Below are 26438 nucleotides of genomic sequence, written 5' to 3' on the forward strand. Positions count from 1 at the left end.
TAGGTTGCATCCAAGCAACCACATCTCCAACATTTAGGTTGCACATTCGGGTACATACAAGACAACTTTTTAGGATCCAGATGCCATCTATAAAACATTTTATAAAAATTTTCCCTCAAATTTTGAGCCTGCGTAATTTTTTTTTTATTGAAAATTTTTAAATTTTACAAAACAATACGGTTCCCTTCCCCGAACCCCCCCAACCCTCCCATACCCTCCCCCAACCTTCCCAGAGCTGAATACAGGCTTAATTAATATTTTTTCAAAAAGTCTTAAAACAGATATAAACCATAAACAAATCTAAATACATTAATTAAACAAATTGTAAACTAGTTAACAATAATATATGTATAAAAAAAACAAAAATACAAGGAAATACGAGAAAATAGGAAGAAAGAAAAAGGAAAAAAATCTATAAAATATCTTAAATTTTAAGTATAAGTTATTGAAAAGCTAAATAATATTTTTTATACCCAACTTATATTGTATAAAGTCTATCCATTTTGAGCCTGCGTAAATTTAACATTTCTAATCCAAATTACCTCCCATAAGTCCAATGAAATCGGTTCCTGAACGTTCTGGGCCCATTTAATCATACAATCTTTTACCAACTCAGATTCCGAATACAATTTTATTAACTCATTATAAATTCTTTTAATATGAGCATGTTTCTGATCTTTAATCTGAATTACCAAATTTTCATCTACTAAAGTAATTCCCACTTTCTTATTTAAAGTCCATCTCTCCACTATTTGCAAATATTGAAACCAGGATTGTAAAATATTTTCTTGCCTTAGCACATCTGAAGACTTTAATTGCCAATCAGTACCCGACCAAATAAGTAACTCTTTATACGAAATATTATCAAAATTTACCCCCTTAGAAACCCCCTGAATTGCTTGTCCAGGAATCCCCCAAATAGGTATTTTATAATTTAATTTACAATAATACTTCTTCCATACTCGAAGTAAAGCATTTCTTAAAATATGTGACTTAAAAACCCAATCTACTTTCTTATCAAAAATTAAATATGCATACCAACCATATAATAAGTCCCAACCTTCAAGAGCAACAATATTTCTATTTATTAATTTAGTAAGTCACTTACTAAAGTTAAAGTGGCCGCATCATAATATAATTTCAAGTTAGGTGCTTTAAGTCCACCTCTTTCTCGAGCATCTTGTAAAATCTTAAACTTTACCCTTGATTTCTTCCCACCCCAAATAAATTTATTGATACCCTTCTGCCATTCATCCAAATTAGCATCCTTTTTTAAAATAGGTATCATCTGAAACAAAAAAAGAAACTTTGGTAGAACATTCATCTTTACTACTGAAATTCTCCCCAATAATGATAATTGCAGTTTTTGCCAATCATTTAAAACTTTTTGAACTTTAACCCATAAGCGTTCATAATTATTCTTATACAATTTTCCATTAGATGTTGTAATATATACTCCTAAATACTTAACCTTATTGACTACTTCATAACCTGTTATTTCAGCTACAGAATTTTTCCCCTTCATAGACATATTTTTCAATAATGTTTTAGTTTTATTCTTATTCACCTTAAAACCAGAGACCTGTCCATACTGTGCTAAAATTTCAACCAACGTTCTAGTGTATCTTGATGACATACTCATCTATACTGAGACATTGGAGGAGCACTAGTAAGGCAGATGCTGAAGAAACTCTTGGATGCCAAACTGCCAAGTTATCCAAGTGTGAGATTTACAAGACCAGCCTAGACTACTTGGGTGTCACGTGAAGGAGTCAAGATGGACCCAGGGAAAGTGAAATCCATTCTAGAATGGCAAGTTTCCTGAACCCGTAAACAGTTGCAAAGTTTCCTTGGGTTCGCAAACTTCTATCACCAGTTTATTCCGTCCTTAGCTAAAATCACTCTGTTGATCATGAAACTCTTAAAGACAGGCCCGGGGGGAGGGAAACCCCAGCCTAGTGAGCCATTGAATTGGACAATGGAGTGCCAAGCAGCATTTGAGAAGCTTAAGAGACGGTTTGCTGAGAAGCCCATCCTAAAACACCCCAACCTTGAAGAGCTATTTGTAATTCAAGCAGATGCCAGCAATGTCGCGGTGGGGGTGATGTTGCTCCAAAAGAATGAAGGAGGACATCTGCAGCCATGCACTTTCACTTTCCAAAAGCTAAACAAAACCAAGAGGTGATGGATGGTATGGGAGAAGGAAGCCTTCGCTGGACAGTGGGCTCTACTAATGTGGAGACAATACTTAGAGGTCCCCTTTGAAATTTGGACTGATCACAAAAACTTAAGAGGTACTAAGGACCCCACGCAAACTCTCCCCCAAGCAAGTTTGGTGGGCTTAATACTTCAGTCAGTTTGATTTTACTTTGAAGTACATCCTGAGGGGGTAAAACTTTCCAGCTCATGCACTGTCCCACTTGCCCCAATACAAAAGTTCTTGAGAGGAAATAGTGAACCCTATTATCCACACAAGGCAGTTGGCAGCACAGGTGACCACCCAATAGCAGGGAAAAAGGAAGACATCCCCCCTTCCTAGTGATGCGTTCACACAGCAGATGAAACAAGAGCTGCAAACTGATCCATGGTTTGGAGTCCCTACTGAGGAGAACTAACGTTGAGAGAAGAGTTATATGTCCCTGATAGCCTAAAATCACAAATTCTATAGAGGTGTCACGATGTTAAGCAAGCCAGCCACTTTGGATTCTTAAAGACTTTGCACTTGACCAAACGATATTTCTGGTGGTCAGGGGTGAAGAAAGACATATAAAGCTATGTGAAAAGCTGTGCTGTATGTACTACCATGAAGCAGAGGCTAGGGAAGAGTCTGGAATTGCTGCAGCAAGTGGCTGATCCGACCTGACCTTGGGAAGAAATAGCCATGGACTTTATAGTTGAGCTTCCAGAGAGTGGAGGAAGCACAGTGATATGGACAGTGGTGAATCTGTTCTCAAAGCAAGCCTATTTCACAGCCTGCTCCAGCCTCCCATCAGCCCAGAGACTGGCCAAGACATTTTTTCAACATATTTATCGACTGCATGGAGTGCCCAAACGCATAGTTGCAGATCAAGGGGTTCAATTCATGGCGAAGTTTTGGTGTGAATTCATAAAGCTGATAGGGTCCACCCAGGGTCTGAGCTTGGCTTTTTATCTAAGTACAAATGGGACCACAGAACGAGCTAACTCAATGGTGGAACAATACTTTCATTCCTATGTCAACTATCAGCAGTCTAACTGGATAGAACTCTTGTTGTTTGCTGAGATGGCATACAATAACGCAGTGCATAGTAGCAAGGGGGTCACCCCTTTAAAACTCCGAAGGTTGGGAGTTTATGCCAATGCCAGAATGCCTTAGAAAAAAACCCTCATCAGTAACACTGAATGAAGGGTGGATTCCATCAAGAGCATCTGGAGTAATGTGAAAAAAGCTCTAGATAAAACAACAGAGTCAGAAGAAACAGGTAGACAAGAAACCAGTTCCCCAAGGAATATTTCATGTGGGAGATGATGATGATGATAATGATAATAATAATAATAATAATAATAATAATAATAATAATAATAATAATAATAATAATAATAATAATAATAATAATGAAAGTTGGAAGGGACCTTGGAGGTCATCTAGTCCAACCCCCTGCTCAGGCAGGAAACCCTATACTATTTCGGACAAATGGCTGTCTAGTCTCTTCTTAAAAACTTCCAGTGTTGGAGCATTCACCGCTTCTAGAGACAGGTTGTTCCACTGGTTAATTGTTCTAACTGTCAGGAAGTTTCTCCTTAGTTCTAGGTTGCTTCTCTCCTTGATTAGTTTCCACCCGTTGCTTCTTGTCCTGCCTTCAGGTGCTTTGGAAAATAGCTTGACTCCCTCTTCTTTATGGTAGCCCCTGAGATATTGGAACACTGCTATCATGTCCGGATCTGTCTACTAAATACTTGAAATTGAGAATCCCGTACAAGAAACTAGGTCCCAAATACATAAGATGTTTTCCAATTGTAAAACTCAGTTATGGTAGAACTGAAACTGCCTAGAATATTGGGTAAAGTGCACTCAAGTTTTCATTGCAGCTTGCTGAAACCAGACAGAGAATCTAGGTTGAGGCCGATCGAAAAGGAAGTGCCCAGTCCAATAATAGTGGAGGGAGAGATGCATTATGAGATTAAGCAGACTGTGGGAATCAAGGTTAATGGCTAGGTGTCTGGTTATACCCAGAGATGCTCTCTCATAACAATATTTCCCAATTTGATGGACAATGTGACTTGACCCAGAGGGAAGAGGAAAAAGGTAATGTTTTTACTATAGGGGTTTGGGAGGGGTCCAGCCATAGCTGGTTTTACTTTCATATGTACCGATATGGTGTACTCAATAAAGTTTTGCATTAAGAGATCGGAAAATCTCGAAGGTGTTTCATTGTTTGGGTTCATCAGTCAGATCCTTGACAGTAGATTTCAAAAATAATTATGTGACAAATACCACATTAAGATTATGGAATAAGCATCAATCCAGATTGCATCCACAGATACCTTTATGTTCTCAGCACTGAAAGTATTTTATAATAAAGAGCAGGCAAAAAAATGGTTAACTTATTAGGACTTATTATTGTAGGAAATCAAAAGTTCAAGTTGAAATCAAGAGAATTGGAGAGTGATTTAGTTTTCAATAGTTTTCAGTTGCATAATTGAGATAAAGATTTAATGCAGATAAATAGTTATGGGGAATTGAACAATACAAGATGGAATTTAAAAACTGTATACAAATGACGAACATCTGACTGCAAAAAGTATAACTTTTTGTTGAAATTTGAAACTGAAGAGGAACAAGTCAAAGATTACATGGTAAATTAGGCAAGAATTTTAGCTATAATATACAGATGGATTAATGGGAGAGCACGTGCATAAAGAAACTGAAATTAATATTATGTTAAAGGAGAACTTTTGCAAAATGATATATTGCTGATATATGACACCAGAGAAATTATTTAATATGCATAAAGGTACTTCTAGTCAATGTTGGAAGTGTAAAAAATATAAAGGGACATTTTAACATACATGGTAGATTTATGAAAATAAAAACAGATGATGATAAAAGAATTTTGAAGATTAATACTGAACTGAAACCAGAACTTTTTTTACTGGGACCTATAGTTAATTATAAAAAGCTTAAATGAATAGGGAAAAAATTATTTGATCCCCTGCTGATTTTGTACGTTTGCCCACTGACAAAGAAATGATCAGTGTGTAATTGTAATGATAGATTTATATTAACAATGAGAGACAGAATAACAACAAAAAATGCCAAAAACACATTTCAAAAAAGTTATGCATTGATTTGCATTTTAATGAGTGAAATAAATATTCGATCTCCTATCAATCAGCTAGATTTCTGGCTCCTATGTATTTTTTATACAGGTAATGAGCTGAGATTAGAAACATTCTCTTAAAGGGAGTGCTCCTAATCTCAGCTTGTTACCTGTATAAAAGACACCTGCCCACAGAAGCAATCAATCAGATTCCAAACTCTCCACCATGGCCAAGACCAAAGAGCTGTCCAAGGATGTCAGGAACAAAATTGTAGATCTACACAAGGCTGGAATGTACTACAAGACTATTGCCAAGTAGCGTGGTGAGAAGGTGACAGCAGTTGGTGTGATTATTCGCAAATGGAAGAAACACAAAATAACTGTCAATCTTCCTCGGTCTGGGCTCCATGCAAGATCTCACCTCATGGAGTTTCAGTGATCATGAGAATGGTGAGGAATCAGCCCAGAACTACATGGGAGGAGCCTGTCAATGATCTCAAGGCAGCTGGGACTGTAGTCATCAAGAAAACAATTAATAACACATTACGCCATGCAGGACTGAAGTCCTGCAGTACCTGCAAGTTCCTCCTGCTCAAGAAAGCACAGGTACAGGCCCGTCTGATGTTTGCCAATGAACATCTGAATGATTCAGAGGTGAACTGGGTGAAAGTGTTGTGGTTAGATGAGACCAAAATCGAGGTCTTTGGCATCAACTCAACTCAACGTGTTTGGAAGAGGAAGAATGCTGCCTATGACCCCAAGAACACCAACCCCACCATCAAACATGGAGGTGGAAATATTATGCTTTGGGGGTGTTTTTCTGTTAAGGGGACAGGACAACTTCACCGCATCAAAGAGACAATGGAAGGCTACATGTACCGTCAAATCTTGGGTGAGAACCTCCTTCCCTCAGCCAGAGCATTGAAAATGGATCATGGATGGGTATTCCAGCATGGCAATGACCCAAAACTCACAGCCAAGGGAACAAAGGAGTGGCTGAAAAAAAAAGCACTTTAAGGTCCTGGAATGGCCTAGCCCTAGCCAGTTTTCAGACCTAAATCTGTGGAGGGAGCTGCAGGTTCGAGTTGCCAAATGTCAGCTTCAAAACCTTAATGACTTGGATAATTTTTCCCCTCACTATATATTAACTGCAGTAAGATTATTATATGTCAAAGAGAGAGAAATTTTGAAGTATTCACAATGGAAGAATGGATTGTGAAGATGGTAGAATTAGCAGAGTTAACACTGTCCTGTTTGGTCAGGACAAGACAATATAAGTACTGTTATAAAAAACTACAGCCTTTTATAGACTTTTTACTGAAAATGGAAAAAAAGTGAAATAGTGATTTCTAGATTTGATGACTGAAAAAAGAGACTGAATAAGGACCTGAAGGAATCATTGTAATATTAAGGAAGAAGGTGTGATAATGAATTAATTTGTAATTTTTGTAAAAAAAAGAGTGGACATCTTCTATTTTTTCTTCCTTTCTTTAACTGTATTTTTTTTCTTGCAATTTTCCTTTTTCCTTTTCTTTCTTTTCTTTGTATATTTCTGTATTCATCTTTAATTTAAGTAATTTTTTTTAATAAAAATTAATTTTAAAAGAAAGAGAGAGAAGAAGAGGGAGAGAGTCGATAAATTTAAAATACTGTATTTAAAATACTGACTTTTAAAGCTCTGCATCATGATTGCCCAACCTTTTGGTTTGCCTGTGCCAACTGGCTGAAGATGAATTGACTTGGGCCATATATAAAATATATAATATAGTTAATGTATATAAATAACAAGTGTTCTTTATTTTTTATATTTTTTATTATCTTGTGGGGTAACATTACTAGTTGTCCAGAACCATATGTGGCCCATGGTCCATGGGTTAGACATATGTGCTTTATATAGTCTAGTACCAGGATCTTCAAGATTTAATCATTTTGACCAGAACACTTTTTCTTGATACCTCCTCTGGCAAAGTGGTCATTGTCTGATTACAAAAGTTATAGTTGATGTTAATTCTTATCAATCACACAAACAGATCTTCAGGATGATCTATCCCCAGTCTGGCCCTTCAAGTCTTCAAATGTTGCACCCATTGATATTGTAATTGATTTTACCAGTTTTGCTACTGGACAACCTCTTCTCTTTTCTCCCAAATGACCCTGGTCATTTGTGCCCTAAGTGAAAACTCTGGATTGAATTGTTATATGATCACTTTGCTTTTTTTCCCCCCCTTGACTATTCATGGTATTCTCAGAAGTTTTCTCTAAAATACAAAACAACATTTGTTTTATCCTACTCTGATTTTTCAAAATCCAATGTTTGCTTCCATAGAGGTCACAACAAAACCCATTGCTTGCATGACTTTGATGTTGGTAAGCATAAACACAATACTGTATCTGAATATCTTTTCAAGGCCCTAATTGTTACCCTATAAGTGCTAGTCTTTAATGTACTTCTTAATTGTTGTTTCATTTACTATTGATAGTCAATCTTAAACGACAGGTAAAGTCCACCACTTCAATTATCTTCATTGTCAATTATAAAGCTTGCTGTGGGATCTGCTGTCATTAGTTTGTTCTTCTTTATATTTAATCTTATTCCCATTTTTTTCCTTTTCTTGACTTTCTAGATTACTAGAACTTTTTAACTAATTAATCAATTAATACATTCAGAAAATGCCCATCTCCTTCACATAGGGACTCTGGGCTGTTACAAATAAAATGCTGAAAACATAAAAGCAGAATATAAAATTTAAAACAGAGGCAGATCATTTGCATTGTTAAAGTAATGTTATTAGTAGCATAGTTTAGGTTATCAATATTTCTTCATCCAGTTTTAAAACTATGCTCATCTTGTTTCAATCCAGTCTCCTTCAATAATGGCAATTCTTTGACTTCTTTCAAACTTAAATAAGGAGTTATTAGTTAATAAACATATTTGAATAAACATCTAACTTGAAGGCTACCTAGCCGTTCTGTAAGACTAAGTAACAGTTTACCTCAGTATATCCCATGCTAGCAGCAGCAATGAGTGCTTGTTGGATGGCCTGGCTTTTTTTGAACACTCCTTGTAGCTGTCCAGCCATTGTCCAGTCACACTGAATCAAAAATTTGACAACCTCCAGGTGACCTCTAAGAGCCGCATGTACCAATGCACACTGACCATTCTTGTCCAAGTGATCCACCTTGACAACAAAAGGAAAACCACAATTAAATTTAAATTGTTTCAGTAACTCTCATTGCAATATTCATATAAAAATATTTCTACTATGTTTCTCTAGCTAAATATATGCAGAATTAGCCAGAATAAGTTCCTAAAAATTGGTGTCCTTTGAAAATAGATGTTCTATAATACAAGCAGTCCTTGACCTAGTCATTCATTTAGCAATCCTTCAAAGTTACAACGGCAAATAGGGTTATGCCCTGTTGCTGGAATTTTGGTTGTCCCATCATTACCATGGGCATGTGATTGTGATCTGTGTGCTTGACAACAAGTTCGCATTTATAACTGTATCTCATCCTCACTCCCACCGTCCCCAATTTGCGCCAAATTTTTGCACCCTCCCTGATCCATGTTTCGTTCACCCACACAAATCTTTGTACACCCTTCCTGACTCACACCTCTTATGTATCCCCTTGTGCACCCTCCCTTTCCCTCTCCTCCCCCAAGATAATCCCACCCACCCCCATCAGGCAGCAGCTACTTATTTGCCTCTCAGCTTAGAACTTGCAGCTTGTTGCTAGCTTCCCCATGAATTTTGGTTGTTGCTGTAAGGACCTGCCTCAGTTAATCCTCCCAAGAAAGCAGAACTCTTGAAACATGCATTGTCTCAACGGGAACTTTTATTGGACGTTATTGATGGCAGAAGAGTAAGGCACTAAAACCCTTTCAAACCCAATCCCAAATGTCCAACTGGCCAATCTGAATTGAACCAATCCATAGGTATTAAGTTGTTGTGAGAAACCAGCGACAAGATGCTGTTCTCGAGGCTGTCAGGTTTCTCCATGGTTACTTCCCATCTGACTGGAGATAAGGCAGATGGCCAGAGGCACATTCCTTTCACATCCCAAGTAAGATACCCCAAAGAGGATAGAACAAAACAGAGGAAATACATTGCAGTAGACACATAGGTCACTCCCCCCCCTTTCTAAGCACAAGCCTCCCCCCCTTATAGATGGAAAGCGGTTGCCATAAACCAATTATAAAAGAATTGTCCTTTTTGCTGCACTCCTGGGCTGGATTGGCTGGGGTTGGACTTTGCACTATGGCTGGAGCTGCTTTGGGAATTCCCCCCCCCCCAGTGAAAACCCAGCTCCAGTCTGGGCCAAGATATGGCACAAACAGTTTTTTGATATGCTGTGTCTTTAGGGCTCCTCTTTTCCTAGTACAAAGCCTACCCAAACCTGGCCCAGTAACCTGGCCAGACACTCATTAGCAGTGAGAACAAGAAACTAATGAAGGTGCAGGTCAGCAGAGGTCTTGCAGGATGGCAAAGGTGACTGGCTGGGACTGGGACTGACTGCACCTTTCCAGAGCATGGCAAGCAGCCACAAAAGTCATGCAATCAGGGGTTGCTTGCTGCCTTGTAGGGCAGGGTGCTGGGTGACTAAAAGGACAGAGAGGAAGTAGGTGAGTAGGAAGAGTTGGAGACAGTCCCTTTATCTCAGGGCTAGCAGGGACCAAGCCCAGAATGGCTTGGTTTGGGATTGGTACTCATTTAAGGACCTGTGATTCTTGGTCAATGGCAGCAATTGGGACTGCTAAGATTATTGTTGCTAAGTGATGTGGTCACATGATAGCTTGCTTTGTATCAGAAATACTGATCCCAATTATGGTTGTAAATTGAGGACTATCTGTATTTGACATGTACTGATGCACTAATTAGTACATTTTTTACATATTTTATAGGCACGTCAGAATTAAAATGCCCACCCTTTCATTTTGGTAGTGAAATGATTATTTTGTTGTTGTTGTTAATTGCGAAGTCGTGTCTAACCCATCGCGACCTCATGGACAACGTTCCTCCAGGTCTTCCTGTCCTCCACCATCTTCTGGAGTCCATTTAAGTTCACACCTACTGCTTCAGTGACTCCATCCAGCCATCTCATTCTCTGTCGTCCCCTTCTTCTATTGCCCTCAATCTTTCCCAGCATTAGGCCCTTCTCCAGTGAGTCCTTCCTTCTCATTAGGTGGCCAAAGTATTTGAGTTTCAACTTCAGGATCTGGCCTTCTAAAGAGCAGTCGGGGTTGATCTCTTCTAGGACTGACCGGTTTGAACGCCTTGCAGTCCAAGGGACTCGCAGGAGTCTTCTCCAGCACCATAGTTCAAAGGCCTCAATTCTTTGGCGCTCAGCCTTTCTTATGGTCCAACTTTCACAGCCATACATTGCAACTGGGAAAACCATGGCCTGGACTATACGCACTTTTGTTGGCAGGGTGATGTCTCTGCTTTTTAGTATGCTGTCTAGATTTGCCATAGCTTTCCTCCCCAGGAGCAAGCGTCTTTTAATTTCTTGGCTGCAGTCCCCATCTGAGGTGATCTTGGAGCCCAGAAAAATAAAATCTGTCACTACCTCCATTTCTTCCCCATCTATTTGCCAGGAATTGAGAGGGCCGGATGCCATGATTTTGGTTTTCTTAATGTTGAGTTTCAAGCCAACTTTTGCACTCTCCTTCTTCACCCGCATCAAGAGGCTCTTTAGTTCCTCTTCACTTTCTGCCATTAGAGTGGTATCATCTGCATATCTTAGGTTGTTGATATTTCTCCCGGCAATCTTAATTCCAACTTTTGATTCATCTAGCCCTGCCTTTCTCATGATGTGCTCTGCATATAAGTTAAATAGGCAGGGCGACAGTATACAGCCTTGCCGGACTCCTTTTCCAATTTTGAACCAATCAGTGGTTCCGTGTCCAGTTCTCACTGTTGCTTCTTGACCCGCATATAGGTTTCTCAAGAGACAAATGAGATGGTCTGGTACTCCCATCTCTTTAAGAACTTGCCACAATTTGTTGTGATCCACACAATCAAAGGCTTTAGCATAGTCAATGAAGCAGAAGTAGATGTTTTTCTGGAACTCCCTAGCTTTCTCCATGATCCAGCGTATGTTGGCAATTTGATCTCTAGTTCCTCTGCCTCTTCGAAATCCTGCCTGTACTTCTGGTAGTTCTCGATCCACATACTGCTGGGAGTCTAGCTTGTAGGATTTTAAGCATAACTTTACTAGCATGTGAAATGAGTGCAATGGTGCGATAGTTTGAACATTCTTTGGTATTGCCTTTCTTTGGAATTGGAATGTAAACTGACCTTTTCCAATCCTGTGGCCACTGTTGAGTTTTCCAAAATTGCTGGCAAATTGAGTGTAGCACTTTTACTGCATCTTCTTTTAAGATTTTGAATAGCTCAGCTGGAATACTGTCACCTCCACTAGCTTTGTTGTTGCTCAGATTTTCTAAGGCCCATTTCACTTCACATTCTAGGATGTCTGGTTCGAGGTCAGTGACCATCTCATTGTGATTATCTGGGACGTTAAGCTGATTCTTGTATAGTTCTTCTGTGTAGTTTTGCCATCTCTTCTTAATCTCTTCTGCCTCTGTTAGGTCCCTGCCATTTTGGTCCTTTATCATGCCCATCTTTGCATGAAAAGTTCCCTTCATATCTCCAATTTTCTTGAAGAGATCTCTGGTCCTCCCTATTCTGTTGTTTTCTTTTATTTCTTTGCATTGTTCATTTAAGAAGGCATTCTTATCTCTTCTAGCTACTCTTTGGAATTCTGCATTCAATTGGGTGTATCTTTCTCTTTCTCCTTTGCCTTTCGCTTCCCTTCTTTCCTCAGCTATTTGCAAAGCTTCCTCAGACAGCCATTTTGCTTTCTTGCATTTCTTTTTCTTTGGGATAGTTTTAGTTGCTACCTCTTGTACAATGTTGCAAACTTCCATCCATAGTTCTTCAGGCACTCTGTCTATCAGATCTAATTCCTTAAATCTATTTGTCACCTCTACTGTATATTCATCAGGAATATGATTTAGTTCATACCTGAATGGCCTAGTGCTTTTCCCTACTTTTTTCAATTTAAGCCTAAATTTTGCAACGAGAAGCTCATGATCTGAGCCACAGTCAGCTCCTGGTCTTGTTTTTACTGACTGTATAGAGCTTCTCCATCTGTGGCTGCAGAGCACATAGTCAATCTGATTTCTATGTTGACCGTCTGGTGATGTCCATGTGTAGAGCCGTCTCTTGGGTTGTTGAAAAAGAGTGTTTGTTATGACCATCGTATTCTCTTGACAAAATTCTATCAGCCTGTGCCCTGCTTCATTTTGTACACCAAGGCCAAACTTGCCTGTTATTCCAGTTATCTTTTGGCTTCCTACCTTAGCATTCCAATCCCCCATGATGATAAGGACATCATTTTTTGGTGTTAATTCTATAAGGTGCTGTAGGGCTTCATAGAACAGGTCAATTTCATCCTGTTCAGCACCAGTGGTTGGGGCATAGATTTGGACTATTGTGATATTGAATGGTTTGCCTTGGATTCGAATTGAGATCATTCTGTCAATCCCAGTATTGCTTTTCCTATTCTTTTATTGACTATGAAGGCTACTCCATTTCTTCTGAGGGATTCTTGCCCACAGTAGTATATCTGATGGTTCTCTGAGTTAAATTCACCCATTCCTGTCCATTTTAGTTTGCTGATTCCTAAGATGTCGATGTTCAGTCTTGTCATCTCTTTTTTGACTACGTCTAGCTTGCCTTGATTCATGGAGCTTACATTCCAGGTTCCTATGGAGAAAAAATCTTTACAGCATCGGACTTTCCTTTCACCACCAGATATATCCACAGCTGAGCGTCCTTTCGGCTTTGGCCCAGTCGCTTCATTCTTTCTGCCGCTACTATTACTAGCCCTCTGCTCTTCCCCAGTAGCATATTGGACACCTTCCGACCTGAGGGGCTCATCTTCCAGCGTCATATCTTTTTGCCTTTTAGTACTGTCCATGGGGTTTTCATGGCAAAGATACTGGAGCGGTTTGCCATTTCCTTCTCCAGTGGATCACATTTTGTCAGAACTCTCTGCTATGACCTGTCCGTCTTGGGTGGCCCTGCACGGCATAGCTTATAGCTTCATTGAGTTACGCAAGCCCCTTCGCCACGACAAGGCAGTAATCCATAAAGGGGGAAATGATTATTACTCCCACATAATTAATCTTTATTTTGTTGCCTGATATTTTGGCTTGATTGATATGAAAGTCCTCGATCTCATAGAAATCTGCATTTTCTTTAGTTAAAAGGTAGTAAATTTAGTTGGATTTCTCATATTTGTCTTGCAATGAAGCAGATACCCTCTACAGGTATAGCTTCCGATATCTCTTCTGCTATGTAGTCTGCAGTTGTGACATATTCTGTTGTACCTGCTGGGCTAAAGGATTCAAATTCTGGATTAGTTGGTTGAACTGAGTAGCTGTCTTATGTGTATACTGAACAATGTCTTAACTAGGCAGTAGCCATTGTTCTGAATCCCAAATGGGTATGTGATGGTTCTCCCCTCACTGATACAGAAATGTAGAAAGGGAAATCAAGCTATTTATCAGACTCAACCTCAATAAAAGTAACCTAGGCACTTGACGTAATATGATTAATTAAAATTTTTGATTTGTCAAAAGATGGAAGACACTTACAATAAATCAACTGAATGCCTTTTGCCAAAATGAGGGTATAGTATTTTCTTATACTAAATTCAAACCTGGCAGTCCTCTTTCCCATGCTTTCTTCACCTTAGCAGACACCTTGCTTGCATTGCTCATGCATAATGTGAGGTGGTAGTACATTATTAATATATTCAACATTCCCATCCTGGGAAATACTAGTTCCCAATATATTGTATTTCTTATATATGCAATATGCCAGGGTATCATACAGATTGCATTTCAGTTTGGATCCTCAACTTTTTCAAAGTAGCTGTAAAAAGTTTATAATACCACTTTATACAAATAATGCTGAAATTTTCTCATAAACTCAATCAGCCACCTGCTTTGTAATAGCATGTCGCATCCTGCTATTCTTCCTTAACTGAAATGTGTATTTTTCTTATGACTGCATGATTACCAAAGGAGCTCAGGAAAAAAATAAAGCTGTTTTAAATCATTGTTTAGAAGTGTAGCATGTATGCACATGCCTGCTCCATAGCACCTTTCCAGCTCCAGATATGAAATGCATATCAATAATATCTAAGTATTTTATTTTTCACTAGTTGTTTAATCAGAAATCTGATTTGTTTAATCTGATTCAATTAAATTAAAGAGCAACTCCACCCTATTGCACCACAATCCCAAGTAGGTATTCTAGATACTGTAGCTCAACTATGCCAACTTAGCAGCCACCCATTCCAACCCCTTCATCACCTTGGCTCTCTTCTTGCATAAAAGTGCCACAATGCTTAAATAGCCAGCAGCAGCAGCATAACCAAGAGATGTTAAACCACTTTCAGAAGAGGCATCAACATTTGCTCCAAACTCCAACAGCAAGGCTACCATCTCAGAGTAACCAAGGTGAGACTGGACACATAAAATTGGGGCGTTGTTTAGCACTTCAGTCCTGTAATTGATGTTGGCACCTCCTAAGATCAGCAGACGACTGACCTATGCAACAAGAAACAGAATAGTAATATATTAGAGCAATATTCTCCAGATTTCTAATACCTGAGAAAATTTGATTTTCTGAACTGAATTAATTCAGTGTTTTTGGTACTAAATCTCCCCAGACTGATTTTGAATTGGATGAGCAATTCTTGAAATTCTGGACTGAGAAGAATAGAGATGAATGGAATGAATGATTATTTACTAATAGCTGCAATTCTTTGATTGGTTATTTGTAAATTTAATTTAATTCATTTGATTTAGGTGCCATCCAACTCCAAAAGATGTTGAGGACTCATAGTACAACGAAAGAATAAAATACAATATAATTCAAAAGCCAACTAGTGGAAAGATTTTAAAAAGCAGATGAAAAAACAAAATAGTGAATCTCGATATGAGTAAAACTCAGAAGGGGTTTCAAACACCTTAGTCCAAGATTCCAAATTATAGCATGAGCTGTGCCTGGTTACATGTTATACATGGATAATGGGAGTCTAACAAAAAATTATGTGTACTGTAAAAAGTCCTGAATAGGTTCTACCTAATTCTGCCCAATTTTAGCCTAAGATTATATTCTTCTCAGCTTCTGTGGAAAATTTACAAAAAGCCAAATAAAAGTTCAAAAATTATTCTCTCATTCTTCTGCTCTAGTTTAAGCTTTGCATAGGAAATAAATTAGGGCAGGAGAAGCAATAACATCTTCTACTAGCTGGTAGATCAGGTGTTCCAAAGTCTGAAATGGTTTTTCAATTAACAAACTAAGAGATTGTGCCATTGGAAAAACAAATTGCTTACTAGAAGAGTGAAGATGAAAGAGGAATTTGGAACTTGATCTTCACTAACTTCTTAAGCCATGAGATTGAAGGAGAAGTTGATTAAATTAAGGAATCACCAAAACTATAATTGTTTCCTTCTGACTGGTCAGAGTGAGCTATATTAAATAGTGAACAATGTATTGGTTTGGATAAGTGGTGTTAACAGGCCTCACTTCTGGGCATTGAGGAAATGACATACTTTGAGTGAGAAGCTATGTTGGCTAAAGCCTGATTGTAGGACTTCTAAAGGCAAATTGAAGAACAAAAATGTAATGTGGACATGAAAACAATTCCATATAGCCCATTGATTGTGGATTCTTTCAGGAGGAAGACTGAAATGCTTAGACAGAAGAAGACCCAAAAAAAGAATGGAGATTGTCCTAAGGATTTTATCATTAGACTAAGATGCCTTCAGACATCTTTTTTAAAAATTATTAAATAATTTAATAATCACAAAGCTGGAAATTATCACATTTATTTTAGATCCTATTGAAGCAGGTGACTGTTATCTTTGCCTCTTATGTTTGATATATTTGCTTGAAGGTTGTGAAACTTCCTTATCTTTATCTTTTCATTAAACATGTATTGTTTTTGCATAGTCCTATCTAAGATGAAAAGGATGGGGTGGCTAAGCAGTTAAGATGCTGGGCTTGCTAACTGGAAGATTGGCAATTTGAGGCATAAGTACCACAAGACAGAGTGAACTCCCATTAATTTCCCAGTTCCTGCCAACCAAGCAGTTCAAAAGCATGTAAATGCAAGTAGATAAATAGGTACCACTTCTGTGGGAAGATAATAGCATTCTGTGCATCTTTAGTGTAATAGTCAACCTGGCCACATGGCCATGGAAGTGTCTTGGGACAACACTAACTATTTGGCTGTGAATTGGAGATGAGCATCATCCCCTAGAGTAGGACACAACTGGTGCTCTCTGAGCTTGGTTGCTTTCTTACAGACCTTTTATTACCCAAATTAGCTAACATAATCAGTGCTAGAAGAATTGATCCTTCTTCTACAACTGTGCCCATTCCTTTTCTCTTCCTTTTCTTTCCCTGACCTCAGTTTCCTCATCTCTAAAACAGTCTTCATTAAAGTTTCTCTTATTCTTTGTTATCTAAATTAAAGCATCCACAAATCTGTTTTGCCATGCTTCTCTCCATTCCAGAGTTGGCACATCATGCCATCCTAAATGTTGTTGCTGCCTGCCTGGCATAGCCTTAATAGGATAGTGCTGGACTGCAGCTGTATAGCTTTAATTTCTAACATTTTAAGAGATATGATTGATGATTTCCTCAGCTGTAATTGTAGCTTTATCCAATATTAACCACAACATAAAAAATCTGTTCCAATACTGCAATTTATTCTTTTAATTTTGTCATCAATTGACTTTTTAATTTATTTTTTAAAGTTGACAATTTAACCTTTTGGTAGCAGCAAAAAGAATTAGTTTTTTGTCTCTTTTGGCTGCAACTTGGGTCAGTCATCTCACAAACTAGTTACTGCAGTGCACTTTGAATAGGCTACGCTTGAAGAATATGCACCAGTTACAACTGCTCCAGAATGCAATGATGTAGACAGTGATGGCATCCATTGCTTCATGATTTCCATTGGTTGCCAATAGGCTTCCAGCCTAAAATTTTAATAAAATTAATATATAAGGTTAAACAATTCCCATTAGATTGATTTAGTCAGATTTTGAATAGAACTCTGTGCAGATGTATAACTCATATATAAATTGAACTGCATAAGTTTTAAGAATTGGTAGGTCTTTATAAAGAAAGAGATAGAAAATGTTTTTTCAATATTACTGCTGGCAACAGAAAAGAAAGGGACAGATAGTAGTCTGGTCTTCTTGAATGTATATATTCATGGGGTTGTCCTTCCCACTAAAAACAGCCATAGATTCATAAAAAACAACAACAATAAAAAGAGTACCAGTGTAAAATCTGTTATGTATAATAAATAGAGATTGGGAAAAAGAATTAAAATTTAAAGAATCTCTGAAGATTTTTAGAATTTTCATATATTATTTCTTAAAAATTAAAGTAACAGATTGAGAACAAATTTAGGATCAGGATGGAGAGAATATACTGACTTGACATTCTTGTTTGTTTTATTTGTTATCTGTACAGCTTCTAAAATTCTTGATGAATTGTTAAGAAATATTTTTTAAATTTCCTAATACTCTGGAGCGCTATTTGCTGGTAGAAAGGCAAGATATAAAACTAATACATGAATTAATAAAATTCTCTATTGCTTCAGTGTGCTCTACAGAGTTGTTCTTGAAGACCACTTGGTAGCTTCAACTAGGCCAGAGTACAGTAGCATGGACAGTGATGGGTATGCCTCAGTGTATTCACATGACACTCTTGCTTTGCAAATTGCATTAGCAGCCAGTTTGCTGCTTGGTGCAATCCAAGATGCTGGGTATAATGTATAAAGCCCTACGTGGCATAAGTCCAATTAGTTGGGGGACTATTTATATACTGTGGTGTCTCCCCAGCTGGTTCGAAGCAACAGGGTTGACATGCTCGGGTTCCTTAAATCAGTATTATCTACTGAAACACAAAAAGCATGACATCTTGCCTTCTAGAATGAGAATCACCCTGAAATGCAGGTAGCTTCCACATTGACAGTGTTCTGAAGTGTCTGTTTTTCCCCCAGACACTAAGCTAGGTGAGCTGCAGTGTCTTACTGGATGCATAATATGTGCTCCTGTGTGCTAGCTGGATTTGTCATTTCATTTAATTCTTTCTATATGGATTATATATTTTGTGATTTATTGCTATGTTTAAGAGCTGTGGAGAGTTGGTCTAAGTTGGGCAATGTCTAAATCAAATGAATGAATGAACAGATAAAATACAACAACTTACATTAATTATATCAAACAAAGATGTAACAAAGATGTCAGTAAAATGTCCTTAGAAGTAAGGGAACTGGATCTGATAATTTGGAGGAATACCTTCAGATCTATGGAAATCATAATTTATCATATTTGATAGACATAAAAGGAAGACAAAATGGAAAGGTAATTCACTGGAATATAAAAATAAATTTTGCTAAATTTCTGCTACAAGTAATTCTTCACTTCGTAAAGTCTCTGAACCATTTGCTTAGCGACTATTTAAAGTTATGATGGTGCTGAAAAAATTTGAACCTCGGACTTATGATTGAGCCTCATACTTACAACTGGAGCCCCATGGAACCATGAACAAAATTTGAGTGCTTGGCAACCAGCATGTATTTATGATGATCACAGTGTCCCAGGGTCAAGTAACTGCCAGCTGACTTTCAACAAACAAAGTCAATGGGGAAGCCAAATTTGCTTAATAACCATGTGATTCATTTAACAACCACAGCAAAAAAGATCATAAAATCAGGCACAACTCAATTTAACAGTTGCCCTACTCCCCCCACCTTAGCAATGGAATTTCTGGCCCCAATTGTAGTTGTAAGTTGAGGACTACCTGTTTTTGAAACAGGAAGTACTAAGTTTCTGAAATATTAAAAAAGTTGAACAAAAGTGAAGGAGGTTGCCTGATACAGGTGAAACAAGGATATTATCCAACTTATTCTGATGTATTGTCAAAAATCTAAGGACAACTAAACGTTTAGTTGTTTTCCAGATCAAGACAAAACCAGAACTGGGAGGGATTGTTCTTTCCAATAAGAACATCTATCAAAATATTGGCTTTCTTAATGGAATGAGTAAAATAGGATAAACAGGATAACCTGCTCCACTTTGGAATGAGCAGAAGATATAGAGGATAATATGCTCCACAAAAGGACCCTACACTTAAAAGCTTTGCCCACCTACCATTGTCTTGGTTTTAAAAAAATATTTTTTAATTTTTTTCCAGGAGAGAATATCTCTTGGCATTGATAGAGGTTTCACTTCAAACCCAATAACTAGTATTAGGGAAAGAGGATCAAGAGAAAGGACTCAGTCCATCTCTCAAAATAATAGAGTTGGAAGGAACCCTGAAGGTGTTCTAGTCCAATCCCCTGCTCAGGCAAGAAGCCCTATATGTTATAATGTTCAGGATTACCAGAGCTGCTATTTATATAAGGAAAATATTGATATTAATCACATTTATGAAATTAATGTCATTTTAGTTAGGTATCAACATAACATAATATTAAGCAAAGAGGCAATTCCATAAGGTGGATCATGGGTAACAAACTGGTTGATCGATGTTTAATTTCTCTAAGTCCAATCAGTTTATTCATAACTTCAGAATCTTAAGTTTCTATTTAAACTCAACGCTGCTATTTTGACAAAATCACAAGAGGATTTGTCTCTGCAATATGAAACTTAAAAGGCAATCTCTATTTCTAGTACCTTTATATTGGGTGTATACAAATTGCGTAGAGAGGCCAGTGCCATGGAAAGACCTTCTGAGCTATAAGAAATCCAAAGCCCTTGAAGAATTGAGGAAGAGACACCAACTTTTTTACTAAGCCCCTGAAAAAGATAAACATTATATAACTCTAACCATTTATTTTCATTTGTAGTTCAGCCTCATGAACAATTTAATCTCAAATCTATTAGCAGTAATTCAAACTTAAAAGTGAATAATTTCCTTAAGACAATGCAAAAATACTGTAATAGATGGAATGTTTTAAATTATATGCTCAAGAAAGAAAAGCCAAAGTATCAATGATCATATTTTTTACTGTCACTTTTCCTACTACCTCTCTAATCCTGAATCAGATATGAAAATAATCAGACTGGTGTGATTGTTTAGCATTGGATCGTCTCTCATTGAAATTAGGATTCCTACAGACACATTTTTATGACAATTTTAGTGCTCCATTTTTAAAAAGATTTTGAGCTTTACTAAAAGCCTATAAAATCATTTCTGATCTACAAATGTTATTTCAACAATGGAAAAAATATTTTAATGAGGATTTATCAATTATAACACAGTTTTAGAAGAGGATCTCCGATTAGTGATTTCCAGGTCAAACACAAATTATTTTCAAAATTCTTGTCAATCTTGCTCACAAGATTCACAAGAGAGAGGTGAGATAACAATAATCATTTATATTGTCCTTCAGTATGTCTATTTACTGTTCCCTTCTATATTTTGGATGAGAAAAAATGAATAATGAATGAAATTATGTCAATAAAAGGTTTAGAATTATTATTTGTTGTGTCTGATAACAACAGAAAAAACATGCAGAAACATTGTAAGTTTTCTCTTTCCATCTTATATTGTTTTGGCAGTGAGCTATCTGAGAATGGAAACTTGACTCTCCTTGTTAACTGATTAAACTACAATACTAATATATAACTCAGATGGTAAGCATTGTTTATGCTTTATTATAACAGCAATACACACCAGTATACAGAATCCAACAAAAAGATGCCATCATTTTTTTCTGCCTACCTTGAAGATGTGTGCTTTGAGAATATGATGGCCCAACTCAATTGTCTGCTGCCTGTTGAGTTTTCCGTCTTGACGGGAAAACCAAAAGGCAAGTAAAGTATGACCGCTCCTAAAGAGAGGGAGGGTGGGAGGGAGAAAGAGAGAACAAACACAATGGGAAAAGGAATCCAAAGGTCTAACTACAACACATGTAAAGACACTTAACAGCTAGATCTTAGAAAAGTGTTGATTTCACTTATATAATTTATTTACATGATAAACTTCTGCTAAATAAATTGAATTCCACTTAACTGAATATCAAATGCTATTCAACTTTTAATTTCATGTAAATAATCTCCTTGCTTTAGACTGAATAAAATCACTGACATATAAATAGAGTTAAATTGATAACATGAAAAATATATTTATCAAGTATGAGCTTGCAGATGTGATTTTTACCATGATCATGCAGAAAAAATATGTGATGAAATAATCTATCTTCACTATTATCTTGGTTTTAATCAGTAATTTTCTTTGAATTCTTGTGGAGTAATAATGATTTGTGCATATGTACTTCATATTTAAATACTATCAAAAGGCTAATAAAGATTTTAGAACTTGCTATTAATGAATGGATTTATACTTCTTTTGATTGATTATACTTCAGTGGTATTTCTCTCTGTATTAGTCTGTGTCTCCTGGCAATTGCCTGAATAAGCCCTTGAAAGTTTTCTTCATAGCATTTTTGCAAATGGTTTGCCACTACTTTCTTCCTAGGACCAAGAATGACTTGCCAGCTGGCAACATGCCTGAGGCAGGTTTAGAACTCGCAGTCTCCTGGTTAATAGCTGATGCCTTAACTATTACACCAAACCTATTCTCTTTTTCTCAGATATATGTTGAAAAATTAATAATGAGAAGCGAGCAGATAGCTTCCAGGAAGCAAACTGCTTTCACTCCCATGAATTGGGTTGTACAGTAGGTTTGATCTCTGAGCTTGGCAATTTGGCTGCAAACGTTTCATCTCCATTGGGGGGGGGGGAACGTCTTCAGTGTGCTTTGAATTGTGTTTATATGCCAGAGCAGTGGACTGTAAATTGGTGTGGGCATTGTCTGGATGTTTCTGAGTCATGGTCTGCCAGAAACATCCGGACAAACACCTACGCCAATTTAAAGTGCAGTGCTCTGACAGATAAGCACAATTCACAGCACACTGAAGATGTCTCCCCCGAATGGAGACGAAACGTTTGCAGCAAAATTGCCAAGCTCGGAGATCAAACCAACAGCCCAATTACCAACCCAAGCTACTAATATTCAAACACATTTCACTCCCATGAGTATTTCATCAATCATTAATCAGAATAGAGCTGGAAGGGATCTTGGAGGTCTTCTAGTCCAGCCCCCTGCTCAAGCCGGAGTCCCTATATCATTTCAGAAAAGTGGCTGTCCAGTCTCTTCTTAAAAACCTCCAGTGATGAAGCACCCACAACGTCTGAAGGCAACTGTTCCACTGGTTAATTGTCCTGACTGTTAGGAAGTTTCTCCTTAATTCCAGTTTATTCCTTGATTAGTTTCCATCCGTTATTTCTTGTCTTGTTTCTGGTGCTTTGGAGAATAATTTGATCCCCCTCTTGTTTGTGACAACCCCACAAATACTGGAATACTACTATCATGTCCCCCCCCCAGTTCTTCTTTTCTCTAGACAGCCATATCCAAATCCTGCAAACACTCTTCATATGTTTTAGTCTCCAAGCCTTTAATCTTAGTTGCTCTTCTTTGCACTTTTTCCCAAGTCTCAACATATTTTTTGTAATGTGATGACCAAAACTGGATGCAGTATTCCAGATGCGGTCTTACTAAGGCTTTATAAAGCGGTACTACTGCTTCACATGATTTTGATACTATGCCTCTGTTTATACAACCAAGGGTTGTATTAGCTTTTTTTTTTTTGCTGCTGCTGCTGCACACTGCTGGTTCATGGTTAAGTGATTGTCCACTAGGACTCCAAGGTCCCTCTCACAGTTACTGTTTTTGAGTCAGGTTTTGCCTAATCTGTACTTGTATCTTTCGGTTTTCCTGCCCAGGTGCAAACCTTGCTTTTCTACACATTAAATATTATTTTGTTGGTTAGAGCCCATTGTTCAAGTCTGTCAAGATCTTTTTGGATCCTGAGCTTGTCTTCTGGAGTGTTGGCTATTCCTGCCACCTTGGTGTCATCTGCAAATTTGATGAAATCCACTTCTATTCCCTCATCTAAGTCACTTATGAAGATATTGAAGAGTACTGGGCCTTAGACACAACTTAAACCACTGGAATATTTATGTATATATGTGTGTTTCTATACTTATATCATATAAATATCACCATTCATCTCATAAAAACATTACTCTGGGCTTAATGTTAAAATTAAACTGTCTTTTATGAGTGACTGGAAAAATGGCAAAAATATGTTATAATTTTTAGATAATGAATGATATTTGTTGTTTAAAGATACCTATTTTTCAAATTGCTAAAGGAAACTTTAATGGCTGCACAAAATATAATCTGGAAACCATTTATAAATAATTTTCAAAATTAATTACTATTTTTTGGATAATTAATTCTTGATGGAGACATAAATCTTGTTATGAACTTTCAACTGGATATACTCCTCCAAAAATGTATTTATAATCAAATTTGAACAATTATGCAAAATTACCTGCAGGAATTTAACTCGAATGATAATTGGGGGTATGTCCTGGTTTAAAGAGATACTATATTTTTATATCCAAGGTCCAGGAACTATTTTTTAGATCAGATCCTTTTAAAAATGTATTTTTTACTTGTTTGTTCTGACACACAAATTAATCTTACTGTATTGATTTCATATAATTTTAATTATATTAAAAGTTCATCTTAATGAGTGTGAGTTAGTTAATGATGATTTTTTAAAAACCTTTTAACACCTTTTCAATGATTATTTTTCTGGAAGTGGACTTCTAGTGATACATTATGGCAATCTAATTGTGTTCGAGGTGTCATAGCTTGGGTATGGCTGATGACTAGTGGTGGATGCCTGAAATCTTCCTCCAGATGAAGGAGGAAGTGTGAAATAGACTCATTTAATCTCCAGATAGCCTGTCCTCATCAGTAAACTGCAAAGGCAGTGTTAGTGTATAAATTAAGAGAAAGAAAAGAAGATGATTTTGAAACGTGTAGCAGGAGTTCTGTATTAGCAGACAATAGAGTTATACAAAAACTTTTCATCAGTACAATTCTAACTTGTACAAAGGAGGTGACATGCCCTTGGAAATGATAGATGATTATTTAAAAAAATGAAATTTAGCAAGATCTACAGAAAACCAAATGCAGATTAAATGAAGTTTCTTCAGCTATACAAAAGATTAAATCAGGAAAAATATCAGGACCAGATGGATCATCAGGTTCTTATTACAAATACTTTAATGATAAACTTTTAGAATCCAAAATAAAATGAATTCTATCTTAACATGCTAAAGCAGAGGTCTTCAAACTTGGTCCTTTTATGACTTGTGGACGTCAACGTGTTCAGCGTGCCTGGCTGAGAAATTCTGGGAATTGAAGTCCACAAGTCATAAAAGGGCCAAGTTTGAAGACTCCTGTGCTAGAGTATAGGAAACAGATTTACATAGCATTAATACCTAAAGAGGGACAAGATTTAACTTTACATTAAACCACAGATCAATATCGTTACTGATCAATGGTTATATGTTATTTATAATAACTTTAGCAGACAGAATGAAAATAATTTTACAAGAGCTTATTTATGAACCTTTATATTAAAGGCAATTAAAAGATCATGTCAGAATGATATAGGACATTATAGAATATTTGGAACAGGTTAACAAAAAAAAACCTTTATGGATTACTGCCTTGTCGTGGCGAAGGGGCTTGTGTAACTCAATGAAGCTATGAGCTATGCCGTGCAGGGCCATTCAAGACGGACAGGTCATAGCAGAGAGTTCTGACAAAATGTGATCCACTGGAGAAGGAAATGGACAGTACTAAAAGGCAAAAAGATATGATGCTGGAAGATGAGCCCCTCAGGTCGGAAGGTGTTCAATATGCTACTGGGGAAGAGCAGAAGGCTAGTACAAATAGCACCAGAAAGAATGAAACGACTGGGCCAAAGCTGAAAGGACGCTTAGCTGTGAATATATCTGGTGGTGAAAGGAAAGTCCGATGCTGTAAAGATCTTTTCTCCATAGGAACCTGGAATGTAAGATCCATGAATCAAGGAAAGCTAGATATAGTCAAACAAGAGATGACAAGACTGAACATTGACATCTTAGGAATCAGCGAACTAAAATGGACAGGAATGGGTGAATTTAACTCAGAGAACCATCAGGTATACTACTGCGGGCAAAAATCCCTCAGAAGAAATGGAGTAGCCTTCATAGTCAATAAAAGAATAGGAAAAGCAATACTGGGATACAATCCCCAAAATGACAGAATGATCTCAGTTTGAATCTAAGGCAAACCATTCAATATCACAGTAGTCCAAATCTATGCCTCAACCACTGATGCTGAAGAGGATGAAATTGACCGGTTCTATGAAGCACTACAGCACCTTATAGAATTAACACCAAAAAATGATGTCCTTATCATCATGGGGGATTGGAACGCTAAAGTAGGAAGCTAAAAGAAAACCAGAATAACAGGCAAGTTTGGCCTTGGAGTACAAAATGAAGCAGGGCACAGGCTGATAGAATTTTGTCAAGAGAATACCATGGTCATAACAAACACTCTTTTCCAACAACCCAAGAGACGGCTCTACAGATGGACATCACCAGACAGTCAAAATAGAAATCAGATGGACTATGTGCTCTGCAGCCAAAGATGGAGAAGCTCTATACAGTCAGTAAAAACAAGACCAGGAGCTGACTGTGGCTCAGATCATGAGCTTCTCATTGCAAAATTTAGGCTTAAATTGAAGAAAGTAGGGAAAAACACTAGGCCACTCAGGTATGAACTAAATCACATTCCTGATGAATACACAGTAGAGGTGACAAATAGATTTAAGGAATTAGATCTGATAGACAAGAGTGCCTGAAGAACTATGGATGGAGGCTCGCAACATTGTACAAGAGATAGCAACTAAAACCATCCCAAAGAAAAAGAAATGCAAGAAAGCAAAATGGCTGTCTGAGGAAGCTGTGCAAATAACTGAGGAAAGAAGGGAAGCGAAAGGCAAAGATACACCCAATTGAATGCAGAATTCCAGAGAATTGCTAGAAGAGATAAAAATACCTTCTTAAAGGAACAGTGCAAAGAAATAGAAGAAAACAACTGAATAGGGAGGACCAGAGAT

General features: G+C 37.3%; 1 protein-coding gene across 1 annotated transcript in view; it reads right to left on the bottom strand.

The window, feature by feature from the left end:
* The window catches only part of TANC2 (tetratricopeptide repeat, ankyrin repeat and coiled-coil containing 2), an 80419-nt gene that overhangs the window by 47304 nt on the left and 6677 nt on the right, over positions 1 to 26438 (bottom strand). Inside the window, exons 2-5 of the mRNA XM_039355305.1 lie at positions 21131 to 21239; positions 20080 to 20202; positions 14689 to 14925; positions 8294 to 8479 (exon numbers count right to left, since the gene is read on the bottom strand). Coding sequence (XP_039211239.1) covers positions 8294 to 8479; positions 14689 to 14925; positions 20080 to 20202; positions 21131 to 21239 — 655 coding nt within the window. The remainder of the gene's footprint in view (positions 1 to 8293; positions 8480 to 14688; positions 14926 to 20079; positions 20203 to 21130; positions 21240 to 26438) is intronic.

Source organism: Crotalus tigris, unplaced genomic scaffold (genome assembly GCF_016545835.1).
Source record: "Crotalus tigris isolate CLP2741 ecotype Arizona unplaced genomic scaffold, ASM1654583v1 scf7180000018662.152376, whole genome shotgun sequence".
NCBI classification, from domain to species: domain Eukaryota; kingdom Metazoa; phylum Chordata; class Lepidosauria; order Squamata; family Viperidae; genus Crotalus; species Crotalus tigris.